General features: G+C 39.6%; 1 protein-coding gene across 2 annotated transcripts; it reads left to right on the top strand.

The window, feature by feature from the left end:
* The first annotated feature begins 347 nt into the window (after positions 1–347).
* Positions 348–17,132, top strand: LOC114356404 (ATP synthase subunit beta, mitochondrial). 2 transcript variants are annotated; one of them, XM_028309565.1, is made up of 9 exons: positions 348–441; positions 7,812–7,910; positions 8,475–8,633; positions 9,147–9,269; positions 10,184–10,396; positions 11,876–11,995; positions 15,890–15,961; positions 16,503–16,547; positions 17,057–17,132. In XM_028309565.1, the coding sequence occupies exons 1-9, from the start codon at positions 397–399 to the stop codon at positions 17,114–17,116; spliced, it is 936 nt and encodes a 311-aa protein (XP_028165366.1). In that variant the 5' UTR covers positions 348–396; the 3' UTR covers positions 17,117–17,132. The 2 variants fall into 2 exon arrangements, with proteins under 2 accessions (XP_028165366.1, XP_028165373.1); XM_028309572.1 differs by lacking the exon at positions 17,057–17,132 and having other exon boundaries at positions 16,503–16,621.
* Positions 17,133–23,442: the final 6,310 nt, after the last annotated feature.

Below are 23,442 nucleotides of genomic sequence, written 5' to 3'. Positions count from 1 at the left end.
CACCAAAGCGGATAAGAGATGTTTTGATAACTAATCAGATTTCTAAACTGAAGCTGAGCGTATTGACGAAATGTGTAAATAACCATAATCTTAAAGGTCCTTCGACCACAGGACGTTTGCGTATTGGTTTGGATTCACTGTCACAATGAGAGACCATAAGCAAAAGCTTCGGCCTATCATATCTTTCCATCAGATGAGATTCAGGACAACAGCTTTCCCGTTGTAGTTAAAAAACGGGAACTATAAATGTATGGAGCTAGTAGAATTATTGTTAAGCCAATATCAGATTGAGGCCAGCTTTCCTTATTTTTAAGGTTCCTAAATTCCCAATTGAACCCCACAGGCGGTAAGATCGGCCTCTTCGGCGGAGCCGGCGTCGGCAAGACGGTGCTCATCATGGAGCTGATCAACAACGTGGCCAAGGCGCACGGAGGCTTCTCCGTTAGTATCATCATCATCATCATTAACAGGAGCACGATCCTCTCCAGAGGCAAATAGATATCTTAGATTCCCCTGGCCAGACGGGTTGGGGAGGCTTATTTTGTCCTTTAGTCGGTTCTTAAGACATTCACGCGAAATTTCACGGGTAAATAATTTACTAGAAATAAATGGGGGATTTGGCCTATGCTTACATTTGGAGACAAAGTTAACTTTTCTTTCCTAATGTAAAATAAGTATGTAGTAGTTACATTAGTAGTTAGAGACATCAATTAGTCACTAACAAAAATATTGACGAAATAGAACAAAATATACAGTCGTGGTCAACTAATTAGGGACGTTATATGACTAAAACACAAGACCGTCTCTTCAGTCCGAAAAAAAAATCTTCACGAGGCTTTGTAGCTTGTGCCTATTAATAACAAGTAATTTGGCTAGTATTCTAAATATTTAAAGGCCAGAAAAGAAACTAGCTAGTTGCGATCAATATTTTTAAAATAAATAAATCATTGCCACCTACACATTTATTGACCTAGGGATGGACAACTAATTAGGGACACGTAACACTTTCACTGTAAATGTAAATAAATTGGAAATTATTTAAGTGTTTATTACATAAAAAGTTTTCATTAATAAATATAGAATACAAAATAAAATCATCAAACGTATTTTTTTAACCAATATGGTTGGTGTTGTTGTTTATTTATTTATTTATTTATTTATTTATTTTATAGAAACCAACAGCGATACATTGAAAATATTAGTTATAAGATTTAGACTGATAGTATAGCCAATGAAAGGTTTCCCTTTTTATAAAAGTACATTGTTGTTGGGAAAAAATATGAATAAAAGATGTTAAAAAAATGATAATAATTAAAAATAACAAAAACTCACAAAGAAGCAATTCATTGCGTCAATAATAGTCAATGGTTTCTGAGTGCCTTAATGACGTCCCTTTTAACTGTAAATTTAGTACTTGCAAAAAGGTCGATGTGTGCAAATTGTTTATTGAATGCACTAACAAGTCGCGACAAGACTGAGTTTCGATTGTAATTTGTATAGTGCTGGGGAGTATCCAACAAAGATACGTTGCGGGTGCGATACTTCGGAGTACGAAACGTGATCATCGAGACCAAGTCCGGGCAGTCAATCCTGCTATTCACTACATCGGACAACAAAGCCATGTCCAGGACAACACGCCTGTGCTCCAGAGATAAGAGGTTATGCTCAATACAGCTTTCTGTGTAACTACTAATGCTATTACGACAGCGAAAGTTGAGGTGATTTATAAATATTTTTTGAATTCTTTCAAGACGGTTTTTGTAAACTTTGTACTGCGGAGACCATACGGAACCAGCATATTCCAAGACACTTCTAACGTATGCAAAATACACCATTTTGATTGCATCGATATCTGAGAATGGCTTACAGATGCGAAGAACAAAACCCAGATTTTTGTAAGCTTTGCCGATAACATATTCAATATGGTCGGATAGTATCATTTTATGATCGAAATACACGCCTAGATCCCTTACATTTAGTTTTCGACTGATTTCTACTCCATCGAAGTGATAACTGTGTGTGACCGGCTTTGGTTTCCGCGTAAATGTTATACACTCACACTTACCTGCATTGACAGTTATATTATTTTGCCTATAGTACTGAAGCAAACGATCCAAGTCCTTTTGTATTAATATACAGTCTTGTGTTGTGTTAACTTTACGAAAAATCTTTTTGTCGTCAGCGTACATCAGATAGCTAGTGTGTTGCATGCATGATCCTATGTCATACAGGTAAGCGCTGTAGAAAAGTGGTCCCAAATGAGAGCCCTGGGGGACTCCGGTAGGTATGTTTACAAAATTCGAACGATATCCGCCTATTACAACTGCCTGTGAACGATTGGAGAGATAAGATTTAGTCCACCGGAGCAAATCACCATGGATTCCGAGTGTTTGTAACTTGCTGAGCAGGATCACGTGATCCACACGATCAAACGCTTTTTCAAAATCAGTGTAGATCACGTCAACCTGCCCACCGCGATCCATATTCTCAAGGATGAAAGTAGAAAAACATGCCAAATTAGTAGTAGTGGACCGCCTTTGCATGAAACCATGTTGATGCTCCGGGATGGAACGTGAGAGCGTAGAATAAATCACGTTATATACCACACGTTCAAGGATTTTTGCTGCAGTGTTTAAAATGGAAATGCCTCTATAATTTTTTATATCAGTGCGTGATCCCTTCTTGTGTATAGGGACTATAAGTGCCGATTTCCATTTGTGTGGAAAGACTCCCTCACGCAGGGAACGGTTAAATATGAGTGTCAAGGGAAGAGCAAGTGACTTAGCGCACCGAGACCAAAACAGAGAAGGCAATCCATCACTACCAGCACCCTTTTTCGTGTCCAAGGTTTTCAACATGTTTTCAACTGCTGAACTGCTTATCTGCACGTTGGAAACTGTATCTATGCACAACGGCTCCGATAGTGGAGGTATTAAATTATTGCTAGGTACACCAAATACACTATGGAAAAAAGAATTAAACGCATTACATATTCCCTCACCTTCAGTATACTCTACGCCCTCTAAACACATTTTTTTGGGGTAGCCCGACCCGCCTCGAGTGGCTTTTACAAAAGTCCAGAACAATTTAGGGTGTGTTTTGATACTATTTTCACAGCTTAATTTAAATCTGTCAAAACATTTCTTTTGAACACGGTGTTCTCTTTTTCGAAGCAATTTGAACTCATCGTAATCCAACATATTTCCAAATGTTTTCCAACGGCTATGAGCTTTAGTCTTCTCTTTTATGATTTTTATTAAGGCCGGCGTGTACCATTGAGGATATGTTCGCCTCCCTGTATTATAACTAAAGGGCACATGAGAACGTACACAAAAGTTGAGTATGTTATACATGGCGTCAACAGCCTCGTCCACAGTGCCCATACACAAAAGTGATTGCCAGTCCTGCTCTAAAATATATGAATTAATACTATCATAATCAGCCTTTCCGAAATTCCGCCGCGGAGCGAGCGTTTCACGCAAAGGAATAATTAATAAATCTAAAACTTCAAGGCAGAATGATGGATGCGCACGATCCTCTTTAAGCAGCGGTACACACGCGGGGTAGATATTTAAAGGTAGATTCGAAAAAGCAAGGTCCAACGTATTACCAGCGTAGTTTTTCAAAGTGTTATACTGTCTCAATCCGTGAAATGTGAGTGATTCTAATAATAGGGTACTCGCTTCTTGTACATCAGTAGACCCCCCACTCATAGTTAGGTATCCGTCAGGATTCCAGGAAAGAAACGGCAAATTAAAATCTCCCAGTAACACAAAGTTATCGCTGTGACAAATTTCAATAACACTGCAAATTTTTTGTCTGATTAAGTCAATATCCGAGGNTATACCGTTTATGAACTATTATTGTGTGACCATCAAATTTGAGTGTAAATGAGAAGTACCCATTTCAGTTGGACCGCATTCACCGAGGTCACGACGCGTAGCACCAAGTGTACGTCGTGTTAATATTACCACCCCGCCGCCCGTACTTTTACCCCTACTAAGCAGGTTTCGGTCAGCCCTAAACACGTCATACCTATCATCACAAAGCTCGCCATCAAAAATGCCACTGTGTAGCCACGACTCTGTCAAAATAATTACATCAAAATCGTTCCCCAGAATGCTTAAACGTAGCTCAAGACATTTTGTCCTGAGACCACGAACATTCTGATAGTAAAAATTCAAATTATTATTATTAGCCATTATCGTAGACGACTCCAAAAGTATTAAATTGAAAGAACATTAAAGCTCCATAACGTAGTGACAAAATTATACTATAAACGGTTTTATTTGTACCAGTCTCCAAACATACCTTCCTCCGCAATACAATATTACAAAAACATACGCACCTACACTTCATATTTAGAGATAAATAATATTTGTGTTTGATTACTAAGACGCAAACGCATTTAGACCTATGTAAAAAAATATGTGACGATATCTCAACTCGGCCGCTGTTAATAAAAAATATTATGGTTTTTTCTTGTAATAAAGGGTAGAAAATATTTTTTACGAGTCCGAGGTAACACAGTGGATCGTTTCTAAACTCAACTAATACAATCAATATAACGAAAAAGGGTGCGAGCTTTGTTAACTGTTGTGCTGTGAAATATAACACCAAAAATATACGAATATGTAAATAATATCGCGGACGTGACGTCATAAGTTTTGTTTTAAAGTTAAGTATTATAATGTTCGAGGTATAATTAATTAATCCCATTATGAATTCATAGATATTCGTATAGGTACTCAGTAAGACACAGCCCAATACATAAGATACGAGATCTTCTAAATTATTTAATTGAATTTTAATTAGATCAAAATAATAGATAAAGAAAAAGTAAATCAAAATACCACACGATGCATTACATCTACAGATACTATGAGCACTTCGTCGCACACTCATCGCGCGAGTCTCTTGTACATTCAAACTGCAAGTCATTCGAACTAACGAGCATTGCTCATGTGTAGGCAAAGAATAATAAAATATAGAATCGACAAACCGAGTAAGGAACCAATGAATTGCTTTTACAATGTTTGAGTGAATATGTAAGAGATAACTTAAAAAAACAACAATAACGCACACAGCAAACCTTAACCTTAACTTAATTTTAGAATGTCTTTTTCCTGCGATATCTGAAGAGCCGGTGCAGTATCGTTCCTCCTGACATATATCCTTCCGTTTTTTGTCCATACATATTGAAGCTGCTTAAGTTTGGCCGTTTCCTTGCACTTCTTCAGTAAGATTTTGTTGTAATACGTCAAATGCTCATTAACATAGACGGGTCGCGCACTGCCACGCATTCCAAGGTCTTTGGTGGTCACTCGGTTCTTTCTAATGCCTGAGATTATGTTGTCCTTCAAAAGACGGGATTTCAGCTTAGCAATTATGTTTCTCGAGCGACCCGGTTGTTTTTGCTTTGGCGTTACACGGTTGACCTCTAATACATCGTCAGAGGAAATCGACACACCAGCATGTTTAGATATGGATAAAATAATACTGCTCAGGTCCTCACCCTTATCTTCCGGGACTCCAACGATTTCCAAGTTCAGTAAGCGTTCCCTTTGATTATTTGTATTAATTTCTAATTGCAATAGTTTATTTTCATTAGACAATAAGTCTACTTTAGATTCAAGTGATTCGATTGCTTTTTTATTAATTGTCAGTGACTCCATTTTTTTCTGGACCATATCGTTTTGGTCGCTATTGAACTGTACAGAATTTTCCAATACCTTAATTTGTTTCAGAGTGTCACTATGTTTGCGGTCAAGGGATTGTACTGATTTCTTTATTTCTTTATATTCTTGACGGATGCTACTGATTTCAGATTTGAATTCAGCGAACGATGCATGCAGTTTCTCAAGATCAGTTCTCAATACATCATCCAGATTGCTTTTAATTCCGGATATTTCGTCTTGAATTTCCCTCTTCCAGTCATCCAAAGTACTACGTATCTCTGTAGTAAAAGTAGTGAAAATTTTCGAGAAGTCGTCATCATTCTTACGTCTTCGAGTAGTAACAGTGCTTGATTCGCCTGCTTTATTGTCTGGGTTGGTTGTCTTTGGCGAACGGTACATTTTGAAGTGGCACTTCTACACTAACTTATTCTTCAATATTACAGTCAACTTGGGATACTGGTCAAATTTGGAGCTAATTTTTATTACACTAAGGTCTATTTTTAAGTAATTATAAGAGGATTTAACCAACAACACGTCCACTCTCAAAGGAGCTCGAGCGTTATAACCATTTGACATCGGCGCGGCATGGATGCAATCAAATCATTACAGGTTTCTAAAGAAATATTATTCCAAACACCATTAAATGCCACGAAAAGCTGATTTTTAGTGCCAGTACGTTGAGCTGCAACTTTTTCCTTCGTTTCATACCATAAGCTCTATAGGGCTTAAGTCTGAGTTGTTTTCGGGCCAATCTAGTACCGTCACTGACTGTTGCGCTAGGAACGATTAAACAGTGTACGCGGTATGTTTTGGGTCGTTATCGTGTTGAAATGTTCATGAGACTGGTAAGACTTCTTCAGCATACGATAGCATCGTTTTCTCCAATATTTATTTGTATTGGAATTGCTCAAGTTTAACTTCAGTTCTTTTTATAGGTTACACTCTATGTCCAGAAAAACAGCCCCAGATTTTTATATTGCCGCCTGTATGTTTCACCTGCTTCTTCGTTTACTTTGGTATCATTTCGGACTTTACATGTCGTCGCACGTATTGTCTGTCATCGGATGAAATACGATTTATCTTAATCTCATCAGAAAACAGCACATTTATCCATTGAGCAAAAGCCTAATGTCCATACTTTCTTGCAAACGCCAATCTTGCTTCTTTGTGTTCCATCTTCAGTAGTGGAACTTTTCGAGGAACTCTTCCTACAAGCTTTGCCTCCACCAGTCGCCTTCCGACGGTCCTCGCAGATACTCCAGCAGTCGGTTCTGGTCCAAAAATCTCGCTCTTGATCAGAACGAAACCCTTAAAGGGGTCTCTCTTTGCGAGAGTGACTATTCTGCGATCATCTTGTGGGGTTGTTTTTATTGGTCTCTTCCTTCTAGGCATACTTTCTGTGGTTTTATGATTTTGAAATAAGCCACTGCATCGTAGATTTATGTTTTTGGAACATTTCAGATGATCTGCAATTTACCGGTATGGCCATCCACACTGATAAAGATTGATTATAACTTAGCGCATTGTTGCTTTTCTTTCAGCCCATTACCTTTAATAATTTGATGAGTGTTTAACTCGCAAGAAAAGAATATCGCTTTTCAAATTGACGCCGAAATTACAAATGAACAGAATAAAAGTTATTACTTTTTATTTTTTTTAATTAAGGTAGAAGGAAAAACTTAAGCGTCCCTAATTAGGTGGCCAGACCGTCCGTACCATAATTACCGATTCATGTGATTTGATTAAGATTTTTTATTAAGTTAGTAAGTTTTTTTGTTGTTATTGTATTCTGTTAAGGGCTGATTTTTCAATCGTCAGATAACTTTTATCTGAAGAATAAACTTGTCATTTTGACATATTTCCCATACTAAAACTGTCAATGTGCCAAACTTATTCTTCAGTTAAAAGTTATCCGACGATTGAAAAATCAGCCCTAAATAGAGTACTTGATAGTCAATATGTTTACAAAGTAACAGCCAGTAATATTGAATGAAGCTCACAATAATAGGATATAAACACTTAGTATTGCTTAGTATTCTTTCTGTCCCTAATTAGTTGACCACGACTGTATGTTCCAATATCAAAAGGTAGCCAAATCATTATGTGGGTAGTCATAAAATTATGAATTTGCAGGTATTCGCAGGAGTGGGCGAGCGCACGCGCGAGGGCAATGATCTTTACAACGAGATGAAGGTCGGCGGAGTCATCACTGACGACTACAAGACCTCCAAGGTTTGAATAAACAACAGCACACCCATTGGTGTACTTACCTAGGATTATTTTTCAGGGAGTCCTGAACTTTGACATGTCTTGTCCGATGGTGTCATAGGCCATAGCTCATGAGTAATTGTACTACAACTATCATCTTCAAATCGGTAGCCCGACATTCTGGGATGGACACCACTCGCCCCCTAAACGAGCCCCAAAGGCCAGCCCCGAAGGCCAGCCAAACGAGCCCCCTTCACGGAGCGAAGTAATTAACTACTTAAAAACGCCGTAGCGAAGAGATTTCTAAATTACAATTGTCACGTTCTGCCACTGTCTTGTCTAAGGCGCTTATCACACTGCACCGCGCCAACCGCGCTCCGCCGCGGTACGCGGGACGACAGATTTAATCATTATATGCAAGTACCTCAGTTTGTATAGAAAACACGCGCGGCACAACACACTGACAACGCGTTTGCGCGCGGGATTCGTTATATGTCGCCACGCGGACCGCGGCGGAGCGCGGTGCAGTGTGATAATCGCCTAAGAGCTTTGTAGAGCTGATCTCCATTGTCCTTTCTTCTTTCCCAGGTGGCGCTAGTGTACGGGCAAATGAACGAGCCGCCCGGCGCTCGCGCACGTGTCGCTCTAACTGGTCTAACGCTCGCCGAGCATTTCCGGGACAAAGAGGGACAGGACGTGCTGCTGTTTGTGGACAACATCTTCCGTTTCACTCAAGCTGGTTCGGAGGTACGTTGGAGGTGATTCTGTAGTTTTCCCACACGAAGGGGTGGTACGATTGCGTGTGTTTAGTTCTAAAGCTCAGTTCTGTCCCGACGGATTCTATCAATACCTAGAACTAACCAGTAGGATAACGCATGGTCGATAGCTGTTTGCCCGTGGAAGACAATCGCTATAAGACAGACTGTAGCAGTAGACAGTAGTAAGATTATGACTAAATGTGGTGACAACAGACCTCACTTTCCCATTGCACATTCTGGGCCCAAGATTCTAAGGTCATAGGAGCAGCTGCTGCTAAATAAACCCTTGCCGCCGCCATTCTATAAAACGCTTTATTTTATCGGATTTGTAATGAAAAACTTGTTTGATTGATGTTTATTAGAAAAGACGAGACTTCTATTGGTGATAATATGGGAGATACCGCGCCAAGTGAGGTACCTACACATTTTACCCCAGTCAACAGAAAAGTGGAAAAAACAACCAAATTGTGGAAAAAAGTTGAAATAACCTGATGTTCTTCAGGTGTCGGCGTTGCTGGGCCGCATCCCGTCGGCCGTGGGCTACCAGCCGACTCTGGCTACCGACATGGGCACCATGCAGGAGCGGATCACCACCACCAAGACCGGCTCCATCACCAGTGTGCAGGTGAGTTCCTTCATCATCATCGTGTCATAGTCTCGTTTGCAGTAGCACGACCCTCTAAAATTTACCAGAGGCAAATGGATGATGTAGACTTACTACTCACACGGCCAGACGGGTTGGGGCAACTTTGACTTACTTGATTTAAATGTCAAATGTCCCCTAGATGGGGCAGAGGACATCCACAATAGTCCTCCATCGCGTTCGATCTTGAGCTTCGCGTTTGATCTTGCTCCAAGTCTTGCCGATTTTCTTCACCTCGTCTGCTACAGTACAGTGCGCCGCCAAGTTTAATTGGGGCAACCTGGAGTTCGTATATTTGTCTCTAATTGTATTTCATGACATCCACGGGAAGAAGTGAGGAGGAGGAGTGAGGGTGGCTCTATTTTCTACTTATCTGAAAGTGCCAGAACCACACGCCACAACTACACAAGCTACTTACTCCAGTAATTCAAAGTAGCGCACTTTTTCGGCTGTAACGTTTCTTTTGTAACACGAAATACTTAATGTTGTATTTTGCGTTTATTCCCGATGTCCCCCACTATTTGTCCACCACTGGTGGACATCGAGAAAAAAAGTTGCAATGTCCACCAGTGGGGGACAGCGCTACTGAAATCTTCCCGTTGGGCCCTACTGGTGGACGACACTGAGAAGAAATGAGTTGCTCTGTCCCTCAGTGGTGGACATCGAAACCAAAAAAGTTCCGTTGTCCCCCACTATTTGTTTTGTTTTCGTGATTATTAAAAAATATACATTTTTAATTGGTATCAAATATAATTCTCATTTTTTTAACATAATATAAAGGTTGACCTTCGTCGTTGATATAAATATTATTTTAATATGATATTAACAATATTCATAAAAAATGCAGTATTATTAAACAGTAATTAAACTAAAAACAACATTTTGCCGTATCACAGGCAGTGTACGTACCAGCTGACGACCTAACAGACCCAGCACCAGCCACCACCTTTGCTCACTTGGACGCCACCACGGTGCTGTCCCGAGCCATTGCAGAACTGGGCGTATACCCAGCTGTGGACCCGCTGGACTCCACGTCACGAGTCATGGACCCCAACATCATTGGGCATGAGCATTACGGGGTGGCGAGAGGAGTGCAGAAGATTCTGCAGGTAAATGGCACGCTGATTTTAACTGGGAGGAATGAGACTAGAGAATAAATGAAGATAGTCAAGGCCGCCTGAACGGATTTCAAACCAGAGTCTGCTTGTGACCATGGCTGTAGCAAAACAGCCGAAACGTCAAGCTGTAAGTACCCATCTCATCATCAGGTATCAGGGACTAAATAAGTCTCCACTATAGGAGCACGAATCTCTCCTAATTTACCAGAGGCATTTGGCTATGTTCGGAAGTGGACGTCCTGTGGCTGAGATGACGATTTGAGAGCTTGCACTACACTCCACACGCTGGCCAGAATTGAACTTCTCACTTCACGACCACGGTGCTTTTTTTTTTCGACTGGAAAATGCATGAAACTGCATACTCACCAGCCCGGGGGAGCCAATGAGTTAAGTGGGGCTCTCTTCGCCTGAAGGGCAAGGTCTACCCACTAAAAACCAGTCGGGTCCCTCTGGTGGCGCTTAGTGGGGCAGCATACGAGTCAGTGAATCGCTCGCATGTCTGCCCCCACGCAACGGCCGCAGCCTCGCTCTACAGACCCCTTCAAGGGGTCACGACCACGGTGCTGTCCCGAGCCATTGCAGAACTGGGCGTGTATCCAGCTGTGGACCCGCTGGACTCTACGTCGCAAGTCATGGACCCCAACATCATTGGGCATGAGCATTACGGGATGGCAAGAGGGGTGCAGAAGATTCTGCAGGTAAATGGCACGCTGATTTTTAACTGGGAGAAACGAGACTAATGCCCGTTTTCACCATCAATCCTTTTAAGTGACTCCTATAACAAGAAAATTCATTTTATTTGTTACCATAGGGGTCACTTAAAAATTAGGGATTGATGGTGAAAACGGGCATTAGAAATATTAGAAGATCGTGAAGCTTGCCTGAACGGATGTCAAACCAGTCTGCTTGTAACCATGGCTGTAGCAACAGGCAAAACGTCAAGCTGTAAGTACTCATGTCATTGAAACTTTCCACAAAAACCAGTTATGCACTTCCCGCATCCAGTAGCTTCCCGCAACTTTTCTTGTTCTTGCAACAAAGTGAGTACTTACCTATTTTGTGGTATAATTCCCACCTTAGGAAGGCAATTCGATATTTTGTAATAGGCCTTTCTTTTAATGCTCCTTTCAAGTTGACGTTTTGAGCATGACTTTAATCGTGTTTGCATGCCTTATTAACTTATGATGATAGTTTTTTTTAACCCTTCCTTCCAATGTACTTAGTGTTATTCTTTATATGTATTATAGCCTCATAAGGTCTTATTTGAAAAAGCCCTTACGCCCGTATTCACGAAAGATGCTTGCTTAAGTGAAGCAGTAAATCGAACGCACAGCGTTGAATAAAGCCCTATGATTGGTTCGTGTGGCACCCTGTGCGTCCACACACACTGTGAGACTTCATAGTAATGTTTGTGAATACGGGCGTTAGTCAATTAGCACTTGAAACTACACTGATCCTAATTCCCCACAGGACTACAAGTCGCTGCAGGACATCATCGCCATCCTGGGCATGGACGAGCTGTCTGAAGACGACAAGCTGACCGTCGCGCGCGCACGGAAGATCCAACGGTTTCTGTCGCAGCCTTTCCAGGTATCGAAAAAATTTCTGTACCCCCAGTGAAAAGGGATCTAACTCGACTTAGATCAAAATTGACTTTATAACATAATGTGAATCTCTGAAAAATTAGCTATTTTTGTATCTAATCGGTATGTTTCTACGACGTATAGAAAAGAAAATAATTTTGTGCCAAATGGTACAAGTAAGGCTTTGTGAACCAATTTTGAGTTTTCTTTCGTGTATATTGATACATGTCTACTTTTAACAAAGTGTACCGGAGGCTTCTTTCACTTTTTTATTGTGTCAAGAGGTATGACTCGTGTTACTACTTTTTACACGATTGAAGTTGTTCAGATTGAGTTTGTGATTAACAATATAAGATGACTCATATTAATATACACAAAAAAAACTATGTATTGTTGGTTGGTGAAAAAGAATGTAACTTAATTTATAGCACAAAAAGTAAAAGACAAAAGATTATTTATTTTGTGTATAATGATTCAATTAGACTAATACCATTAACCACAAAAGTTTCGTACATGTGTAAAATGTTATAAGTTACTTAGATCAAAAACATTTGAAAATCGCAACTAATAATGTGGTTAATTAACGGTGTAAAATGATATAACTTAGCCCAAACGTCAGACTAAAGGAAAAAATAATGTCGTAGTTTTGAAATCAAAGAATTTTAGTTAATAGTTTTAATAAATAATGGTAAATATTTACTAGTAAAACATATAATTGAATTCATAGTGCCTAACGTTGTCAATAAAAGTACTTAATAAGTGCATTATAGAATTTACAAGAGCTCCAACTACCAGAACTCTTTATAAACAAAACTCATCACCTTAGACAATAAATTGAACTGGGCGAGTCATGTCGAGAACAAAATAAAAATGGCCTGTATAGCATTCCATCAGTGCAAGAGACTCATTGGTAGTAGATGAGGTCTCAACCCAAAGATAACACTGGCTCTACACGTCGGTTATATGGCCCTCTTACACAAAATATTATAGATCACTTGTGTGGTGGCACAGAACACAACTATCAACAGCAAGATCAAAACTCCAAAGCCTGCAACGCCTAGTAAGCATAGCGGCCACTAGTTGTATGAGAACCACTCCATCGACATCACTTGAGTACCTTCTGAATCTCAGATCTTTAGACCTCATCATTCAGGAGGAAGCGCAAGCAGCCGCTCTAAGACTTAAAGGTAAGAACGGCATATAGAAGCAAAACAAGGAGACAGGACATTCCACGATCCTGCACAAAACCCTAATAAAAGAAATACCTCTCACCGAGGCACCTATCGGCAGAATTCCCTGTGTTCACTCTTCGACTGAAGATATAATATCCAGCTTACAGCGGAAACGCAAGATTGCTCTGGAATCAATGAAGTTAGGATATTACACTGACGGCTCCAAAACCCAAAAAGGTACGGGAGCTGGTGTCTTCTCGAATTACCTAAATATACTAAGAATATCAACAACACTTGATAAACACAATACAATTTTCCAAGCAGATTGCAATCAGAGCAGCACAGGCGGTTGCAACCATAGACATCCGAGGTCTGAATATAAAAATAATATCAGATATTGCAAGCAATACAAAGCAACTTAATATACTACATTATAATACTTATATTGGAATGCCATGACGCGCTCCTAAGTCATTGCAGACGCAAATGGCGTTACCCTGCACTCCTGTGGATCAAAGGGCACAGTAACTCCTTGAGCAACGACGCAGCAGATGAACTGGCCAGAAGGGGATCGTACACGACGGTATTTGGTCCGGAACAATAATAATGCCGATACCATAAGCACAGATCAAGACCTGGCTGCGCTCCAAAATAGAAAAATAACACCACACAGAATGGAAAGATTGTGAAAGATGCAGGCAAACAAAAGATGCAGTTGTGCATATATTATATCGCTTCTTTCTCAATTTTTCAATTTCTCAAAAATTCTCCCGCAGCCTCATAACACTAAACAGGGACAACATCCGCAAGGTCCTAAGTGTAATAACAGGTATGTTAAACAAACACCTACACAATATAGCTGTTACAGACAGCCTACTGTGCAGAAGATGCATGGAGGCAGAAGAAAAACCGCAGCACGCGCACAAGGAGTACACAAGCGTAGCAGATCAACAGGCTCAAATTCTCCAATCACCAGGGTCGCTGCAGAAGGCCTGTAGCGACTTAGATAGGCTGCTGCTACCTGGGGGATCTGGAGTGGTTGGAATAGGAAGATAAACTACAAATAGCGCACAATGGTCTAATCAAAAGGCTAAGTGCAATATTCGATTGTCCTGCAAAACTAACTACGAAAGGCCTTATGAATGGATACTATGTATAAAGTAAATAATTATGTAAATGGCATGTGTGGCTGGACTTTATCTGCTTAGCTCGCAAGTATAACATGTCTTGTTAATTCATGTCATTATTGATTTAAGAAGATTCCCGCCTTAGGCAGTTCGATTTTTTCAAGTTATTTATGATTTAAGAAGAGGCTGACAAGGGTGGCTAAATTTCTTGCGCTGCTTCTTCTCAGCACTGGCCCATTTATGTCCCAAAATAAAAGTAGGGTTCAAGTAATACTAGGACGTGTTAAAGGGCTTTTTAAAAGCCTCTTTGTTAAAAACAAATGCATTTTATGACTTTACTTTTATATTATCCTTCTGTAGCCAAAAGGCAATCAATATTGCTTGACATCACTATCTCTGGGCCAGGGTTTGATTCCTAATAGGTTAATTGTAGAAAACAAACTTTTCTCTGTCTCCTGTCTAATTAGTTGATGTGAAACCATTGTTATTTCTGGTCTTTACTACACAATTGCTTCAGCTATACTTTCTTTAAAATAGGAGATAATGTTTGTGATTTAGGCCGATATCATTCATGGTATATGGTGTAATAATTAATAAAATAGTAGTTTCAGATCAGAATAAACATTTAAGGAGTAAATAATTAGAATTCAGTCTCAAATTCTAGCCTTATTCCTATACAATCGCCACTTATATCACTTTACACATAATTATTTGGATACTTAGATCGCTGTTATGTTAGTTAGATCAGTTTACACATTATTTTTCTCACCAAAAAATTGGTGTATATTGATATAAGTAACAATTTTTGGACGATTTACCCTAAATAACCTGAAATAATGATTCCTCATAGTGTAATTACTTATGTTTGTTTTACAACTTTTTCTAAAATTAAAGAGACAAAAAATTATCAACAGAAATGGCGGAAAATGTATCACTTTACACTTGATAGCGTGTGGTGAATTCAGTGTGGTGTAAAATGATTTATGTCCCATTACATCACTTTACACGAATGTAAAGTTGTCGTGCATGGTGATATAACTGTGTTTTTATTTAATTATGAAAAAACCACATGCTATATTTCCGAAACTGGCACACTGCCTAATTATATCTAACATTACCTTTCACCTAAAAATTATTTCACCAAGTTATCTCTAATAGCGATGAAGCAGGATTTTTTTTAACTTCAAATGCGATTTCCCAAAAATCACCATTTTCGACTTAACTCCCTTTTCACTGGGGGTACAGATTTATAGAGTTCGAATACTTAATTGGGTTTGCGAAGTTAGTTTACACAGTTGGGTTTTCGAAAAGTTTGGATTATGAAGTGGGGCTTTCGAATAGTTAACAGGTTTTTGTTGGATTTTCGATGTTAGGTTTACAAAGTTTGTCGTCGAGAAATGTCGCAGAGTCGCATTTTGGTCGCATCGACAGCAAATTTTTTGAGCATGAGGTTTGCGTTATGTGGCCGCGTCTGTTGCAGCGTTTTGTCGCTCAATGTGCGCTATCGCTTACGTAGAAAGACGAAGTAAGGAGTTCGAATAGTCAGGTTATCAATAAGTTGGGTAATTTAGATTGTTATAATAAATCATTCTTTTATTTCAGGTTGCAGAAGTATTCACCGGTCACATTGGCAAACTGGTGAAATTGGAGGAAACCATCAAAGGATTTAAGAGGGTGAGCTGTTATTTTTTCTTTTTTGACAGATTTAAGTTTATTGATAAATATCAGTTTCCTACCGTCAACCTTTTAATGAGAAAACGTGTAAAAAGCCTAACTTTCGAGAAACTAGGTACCTAAGTACTTTCTCGAAAACAAAAACTTTCGTTGAAATTGAATGAAGTTGAACGAAACCACGATCTTGGTATAAAAAGTCCAGTTTGTTCGAACACTTGTGAGGTATTCGAGAACGGCTGGACCGATTTTCATAGTTTTTAATTTGTTGTTGTTATCTCTGCCCCTAATCCTACTAATATTATAAATGCGAAAGTTTGTGGGATGTTTGTTACTCTTTCACGCAAAAACTACTGAAAGGATTTTGATGAAACTTTACAGTATTATTGTTTATAACCCAGAATAACATATAGGCTATAGATAATTTATGACGATCTGTGACAAACTAAATTTCACGCGGGTGAAAATATAAGACCGCGGGCAAAAGCTAGTAACAGAACATTAAATGTTAGTATGATAGTTATATTTGTACTTTCTGTTCCAGATCCTGGGGGGAGAGCTGGACCACATCCCAGAGGCGGCGTTCTACATGGTGGGCACCATCGAGGACGTGGTGGCGAAGGCGCAGGAGCTCGCCAAGAGCGTGTGAACATGGCGCAATAAAGATGGTGCTTTACTTGAGCGTTTTATTTGAACTAAAGCCCGGTCCGTGAGCACGTAGAATTTTGTCCAATGACCCCTAGCTACCCATCCTTATCGCTCGCGCGTAATTATATTGCTGTCGCGACTGTGCGACTGGCACCCGCAGTGAGTGTGCGAGCGCGATAGCAACAAAATTCTACGTGCTCGCGGACCAGACTATATTATACTTATTATTGATTTTATTTATTTAGTTGAGGGCGTAGGTAGGATGTAGGTATTCACAGATAGGAAAACTTTGGACAATCTAATATTTTCAAACCTAACTTTCGGAAAACTTTATCATCGAAAACCTAACTTTCTCGAAAAACCAAACATAAACAAAATACATATTTTCGAAACTTACTTCGTAAACCATTCAAAAAACCTACCTTAATTTATTTTTTATGTGCGTTCTACATGGTGGGCACCATCGAGGACGTGGTGGCGAAGGCGCAGGAGCTCGCCAAGAGCGTGTGAACATGGCGCAATAAAGATGGTGCTTTACTTACTAGCGTTTTATTTGAACTAAAGCCACGTCACTCGCGCGTAATTATTTTGCTGTCGCGACTGTGCGACGCGCGCCCGCAACATAATTACCTGCGAGCGATAAGGATGGGTAGCTAGGGGTCATTGGACAAAATTCTACGTGCTCACGGACCCGGCTTTACTTATTTTAGTTGAGGGCGTAGGTTAGGTAGGATGTAGGTATTCACAGATAGGAGAAAACTTTGGACAATCTAATATTTTCAAACCTAACTTTCGGAAAACTATAGCATCGAAAACCTAACTTTCTCGAAAAACCAAACAAACAAAATACATATTTTCGAAACTTTACTTCGTAAACCATTCAAAAAACCTTTTATTTTTTTACTTTTCAAAAGTTTATCGTTTACGAAAGCTAAGGCTGGGTTGCACCATCTTACTTTAACTTTGACAAACGTCAAAAATCTGTCAAAATCTATACAAAGCACCGGATAACGTCAAAGTTAAGGTGGTGCAACTCGGCCTAAAAGCTACTTACTTTCGAAAACTTTCCTCTAGATAAACTTACTTCTCGAAAACCTACCAAAATCTTAGCAGCACGTGGCAGAGGCGGCGTTCTACATGGTGGGCACCATCGAGGACGTGGTGGCGAAGGCGCAGGAGCTCGCCAAGAGCGTGTGAACGTGGCGCAATAAACGAGATGGTGCTTCACTTGGACGTTTTATTTGAAGTACCTAATGAGGAAAGGGAGACTCTATTCACTATCTACTTACCTAGGTTATATCTCATCTGCATGACCAAAGGTCGATTGGTGGAGAATGCTTTTAACACTACACAGTAGACAACGGAGTAGGGTCCTCCCTCTTAAGCACCAAGAGGTTCAAATACTCTGTATATTTTGACAGGAAAACAAAAAACACACCTCTCCCACTGCCCCGCTGGACCTAGCTACCTAGTTTTACTTTTTTATATGAAGGATTTGCTACACTGATGTTCTGCGGTCTGCGGTCAAAGTGAACGCTGCCCGCATCATGTATGGACACCAGTGTTGGCACTAATCAATTAATTTTTTATTCAATTAATTAATTTGATTAATTTTAATCATGATTAAATTAATCCTGATTAAAATAATCATGATTAAAAAAGTAATCATAATCATGATTAATTTGTTAATCATTAATCAATAATCATTAATTTGATTAACTTGATTAACTTCTTAAATGTTCTATCGAAAACAATGTTAAAACATTGAATTCTAATATTAGATGTTTGGTTTTAGGCTACAATTCTATGACAGGTCATACCTAGACAAATATAAAGTAACCTAGACTGTCCCCCGCCCCCTTCCCTCGCTGAAACTTCCGGTGCAGTCTTCCGACCTCCCGTAGGAGGATATCAGTCCACTTCCCCTACCGTTCCAGCACTTACTTGCAACCCCACACTCTCACCACCTGCCCCCCACCCCTAGCCTCCCCTGAAACTTCTGGTACGAAGTCTCCTGCACCTCCCCAACACGCAAAACCTCCTAGTTTAGCAACCCCACCCTTCTATTGAATTGCCCACGCGTGGCCCTTCCCCCGAAACTTCTGGTACGAAGTTTCCTGCACCTCCCCAACACGCAAAACCTCCTAGCTTAGCAACCCCACCATTCTATTGAATTGCCCACGAGTGGGCCTCCCCCCGAACTTCTGGTACGAACTCTCCTGCACCTCCCCAACACGCAAAACCTCCTAGCTTAGCAACCCCACCCTTCTATTGAATTGCCCACGCGTGGCCCTCCCCCCGAACTTCTGGTACGAACTCTCCAGCACCTCCCCAACACGCAAAACCTCCTAGCTTAGCAACCCCATCCTTCTATTGAATTGCCCACGCGTGGCCCTCCCCCCGAACTTCTGGTACGAACTCTCCAGCACCTCCCCAACACGCAAAACCTCTTAGTTAGCAACCCCACCTTTCTGTTGAATTGCCCACGCTTGCCCCTACCTTGGGAGGGGGGGGGGGGGGACTTCTCCCCTATCGTCAGCCAGCCCGCTTAACTTCTTTCTTGACCCAATTTCGCTGGTGGATAGCGGAAGAATAGAAGGAATTGTGAGAAACAAAACTAGTGCGATAAGTGTTTTGAGTAGTGAAAACTACAGTACAACTCCAGATCCCCCCTTTGCTAGACATTTTATAAGTCGCAGGTACCTTTTCATACACCCCCATCCCTTTTCTTATGAAAATAGTAGATAGTTAATCAAATAATCAAATTAACGATTAATGATTATGATTAATTAATCTTAATCAAAAATTTTGATTAATGATTAATTAATCATAATCAAAACATTTTGATTATGATTTTAATCATTAATTTTTAATCATTAATCAGATTAACTTTTTGCCAACACTGATGGACACTATGGACAGCTTTGTCCGTCTCCTATATTGTATCAAAGAAAATATTTACTCTGACTTGTATTGATGGAATCTGACAATGCATGCACGATGCTTGAACGCGAAAGCTAAATGCAATTAAATAAAAATATGAATGTTGCTAAAAATACTAGACCGATTTTGATAAAATTAACACTGACAAAAGGCGTTAGAAATAAAACAACACGTCCGCTTTGTACAAATCACAATTTATTTATCTATATACAAACGCGCAACTGCGACGCGACGGTACGGCTACGTTACTATAGAATAATATAACAAATCTAATTCTGACGAGCACGGGAATACTATTTATTGATTCCAGCAGTACATAGGTTGATGTTAAAGCTTCGGACAAACCAACGCGTGCAGATCACGTCGGCGACGGCGATCTGGTTAATGACAGGACGCGTGACCAATGACAGGACGCGTTGATGTGAACTCATCGCTACAAATTCATACACGATCTGGGGGCGTAGTGTGAGTTTACATCAAACGTCCTCAAAAGTGAGCGCGTTAAAAAAATGTATGAAAATTTTAGTTCTTGATCCTTTCCGCTAGGGGCGCTGTACAATACGTTATCAAAATTACATCAAACACATTCGAAATCGACTGCGTTTAAAAAACATAATGAAGAGTTTAGCTCTTGAAAGTTTCCGCCAGGGGCGCTGTACAATCCGTCATACATTTAATGTCACTTTTTTACTGATGTAAACTCACACTACACCGCGGCATCGCCTGATCCTTTCGCCATCGTGCACGCCAGCTGCACGCGTTGGTTTGGTTCAGGGGTCTCCAAACTACGGCCCGCGGGCCATATCCGGCCCGCTACTGCCCTCAATTCGGCCCGCGACAGCTTAAGACTAAGCCTATGTTTGCATAGGTGGGCAGAAAAATTAAAAATGTTATGCAACATGCATACCAAAAAAATATTATGGCCCCAAGGCTTCAAAGTTTGGAGACCCTGGTTTGGTTGAAGCTTCACAGTAAGATACGGGCCTATGGACCCTGTTGGGTGCTGCAAATAAAACATCTATGTAAAGCAGAGTCTCCAGCGTGGTTTTGCCCTACACAATCAACAAAAACATGTCAACATTCAACAAAATGGTCTACACAAAACTTTGTTTCACTGCGTACTATCGGCAACAGTGTTAACTGCCCATTGCCGGTCATGTCGTCTCGTTCTATCTCAAAAGAATCACCATTTGATGAGAGCGACAGCAAAAACGGAAATGGATAGATAACGCTCTGGCCGTGTATACGTGTTTTCCACCGGGCATGGAAAGCAAAAACATTATTGATGCAAACAAAAATGTGTAGTGAAACAATGTTTTTCGTAGACATTTTTGCTGAATGTTGACGTTGATTGTGTAAGGCAAAACACGCGCTGGAGACCCGGCGTAAGAAAGGAGGCTTCTTTTTAAGATAATGAAAGTTATTAGTACATATTAATTCATTTAATTTTGCCATCTAGATGTACTAGATTTTAGAGTGCAATAGCATTTTGTCATAGTAAATAGATCTTTTGTTCTTTTAGGTATCCTAATTTTGTGATACTACGGCCCAGTGTAGCTGGGTCCCTTGGTTTTATACTCCTGAAGGACGTCAAAGTAGTGAACAAAACTTATAAATTATCGATTAATTTCATCATTGCATCGAATGGAAATCCAGTCCACAACTTGTTACCGACCATTCGAATCCTGAGTTGCTGAGGGAATCCTCTGGGGTGGAGATTGAAACAAAATAAGTTCCATTGTCCCCCCCATTATAAGCTGTATTAGGTAGCAGTTATGTATCTACCGAATATTTTTAAAAACAAAAAGACAGTTGTAGTTTATCTGACAAATAAGTTCCTAATAGTTATCAGGGACTGGCAAAGTTGCTCAATATTTTTTCCTTATTCAAAACGTATATTCGCGCGCATGCTTCTCTTTTAATGAAAAATACTAAATTGTCAACGTATACAGAATAAAAACGGCTTCTAGTTCTACGTCGAACAAAGATTTTAATATATTATCAGTTATTCTGTAGGAAATAGTGCTTTTAATAATATTTTAATACAAAATTTTAATAATATACAGGGTGTTAGGTAAATGGGTATATGAGCCAACACTAGACCATGATAACTTGGTCATATAAATGGTATGGTGAAGTCAGAAATTTTTGATATCATCATTTTAATTTTTTTAATTTTCATACAAAATAAATTTTGTAAAATCCGATTTGTATGAAAATTAAAATAATTAAAATGAAGATATCAATTTTCTGACTTCACCATACCATTTATATGACCATGTTAACATGGGCTAGTGTCGGCTCATATACCCATTTACCTAACACCCTATATAAATATTGAAATTCTACCAATCAAAAGTTTGAATTTAATGCTGTCCAGTGTAGTTGCGTAGTAACCCTTGGCACTTGCCCCACAGTCAGCAAAACGAGTTTAAAGCCCGTATTCACAAACGATGCTTGCTTAAGTGAAACAAATCGAACGCACAGCGTTGAATAGAGCTCCGTGATTGGTTCGTGTGACCCTGGTGCGTACACGCACACTGTGAAACCTCATAGTAATATTTGTGAATATATGGGCGTACGGCTTATAAATTATAAAAATACCCATACACATTTTCGACCATCTACGAATGGTTCAACTAGAAAAATAACGAAGAACGAATGAAATAGATAAGAAAAAAAAACTTTAACAATACCTGTTATATTTTATAGCATACCAGTAAGGTGTTTCAAAACATGTCACATAATATAATCATTTTTATTCGACGTAAAAATATCGTCCAATATAGTAATAATATAACAACAGTTTATTTCATATTTTTGTAAAGTAATTCGACACTTAAAACAGCTTAGAAATACATCAAAACTACTGCAGTGTGGGAACCAATGGAACATTGTTGATTTATTCACATTGCTACGGTCCGTTCGCGGGGAGTAAATTTGAGAGGCCCTCATACGCCCCGTATACGTGTGAATACACCTTTAAAAATTGATCCTAATATAAGACAGCATGCCACTATAATAAAATTTTTTTAGTCCGTCTATTTTAATATCAAAAAATATTGGATACGTATATTTTTAATTTTCAATCAAAAATGAATTGAAGTTCCGCGCGACGCCACAAACTGCTGCACTTTTAAGCACTAATTGACGTCACGGGCCTCTTCTTTTGAACTTTGAAAAAGCAGCATTATTGTAGTGTGCGTGTGCACTCATGGATAATTTAGCGTGTGCCGATAACACTCAAACATTAGCGAAAGAATGGTGGATGGATCTATACAATACAGGCCATTTTGCAGCAAAAAACGTGCTCTCAACTGTACACTTCTTGTTAATCTTAAGGCAACAAAAGTACATCAGTTCCCACAGCACAGTTCAACACAAGACAGCACAGTTTGTGCCCATTCAGTTGCAAGTATTCACACATCCCACAATACACGCGCCATCCGTAGCAATGACGTCAGGCTATGGTCTCCTATACGCTAGAAGGCATATGACGTCAGCTTCAAACGTTCCTAATGACGTTTATGGTGCTCATAAGTTGACGTCAACGTCTGAAGGAGACCACAACAGGCGTAAACTGAGCTTTGCATTTGTGTGAGTGATACCAAAAGTAGTCAGCCAAAAACTTAAAAAAATCAAAAAAAGCTTAAAAACAAAATATAGATATTATTAAGCAACATTGAACCGTGCGTCCCAGGGAGGGCGCTACTATCAATACTGGATTATTAATTTCTATTTTAGTCACGTTGGACAATCATATAACTCCGACATTTACAGGAGGGCGCTACATCAATAAATACCTTATACCGTTTTTAATTTTTGCCAGTTGAGGTTTCAGAATCGTGGCACTATACTAAGAATTAAACACGTCACGCTGCTACCAGTACAAG

Source organism: Ostrinia furnacalis, unplaced genomic scaffold (assembly GCF_004193835.3).
Source record: "Ostrinia furnacalis isolate ACB-3 unplaced genomic scaffold, ASM419383v2 OfSCF0212, whole genome shotgun sequence".
NCBI lineage: Eukaryota > Metazoa > Arthropoda > Insecta > Lepidoptera > Crambidae > Ostrinia > Ostrinia furnacalis.
This window is presented reverse-complemented; position numbering and strand designations above follow the sequence as displayed.

Coding starts and splice junctions, on each gene's coding strand:
- LOC114356404 (XM_028309565.1), top strand. CDS start 397: ATGGAGCTGATCAACAACGTGGCCAAGGCGCACGGAGGCTTCTCC. Junction 11,996..15,889: donor TTCTGTCGCAGCCTTTCCAG/GTATCGAAAAAA, acceptor CTTTTATTTCAG/GTTGCAGAAGTATTCACCGG. Junction 16,548..17,056: donor TCCCAGAGGCGGCGTTCTAC/ATGGTGGGCACC, acceptor TGTGCGTTCTAC/ATGGTGGGCACCATCGAGGA.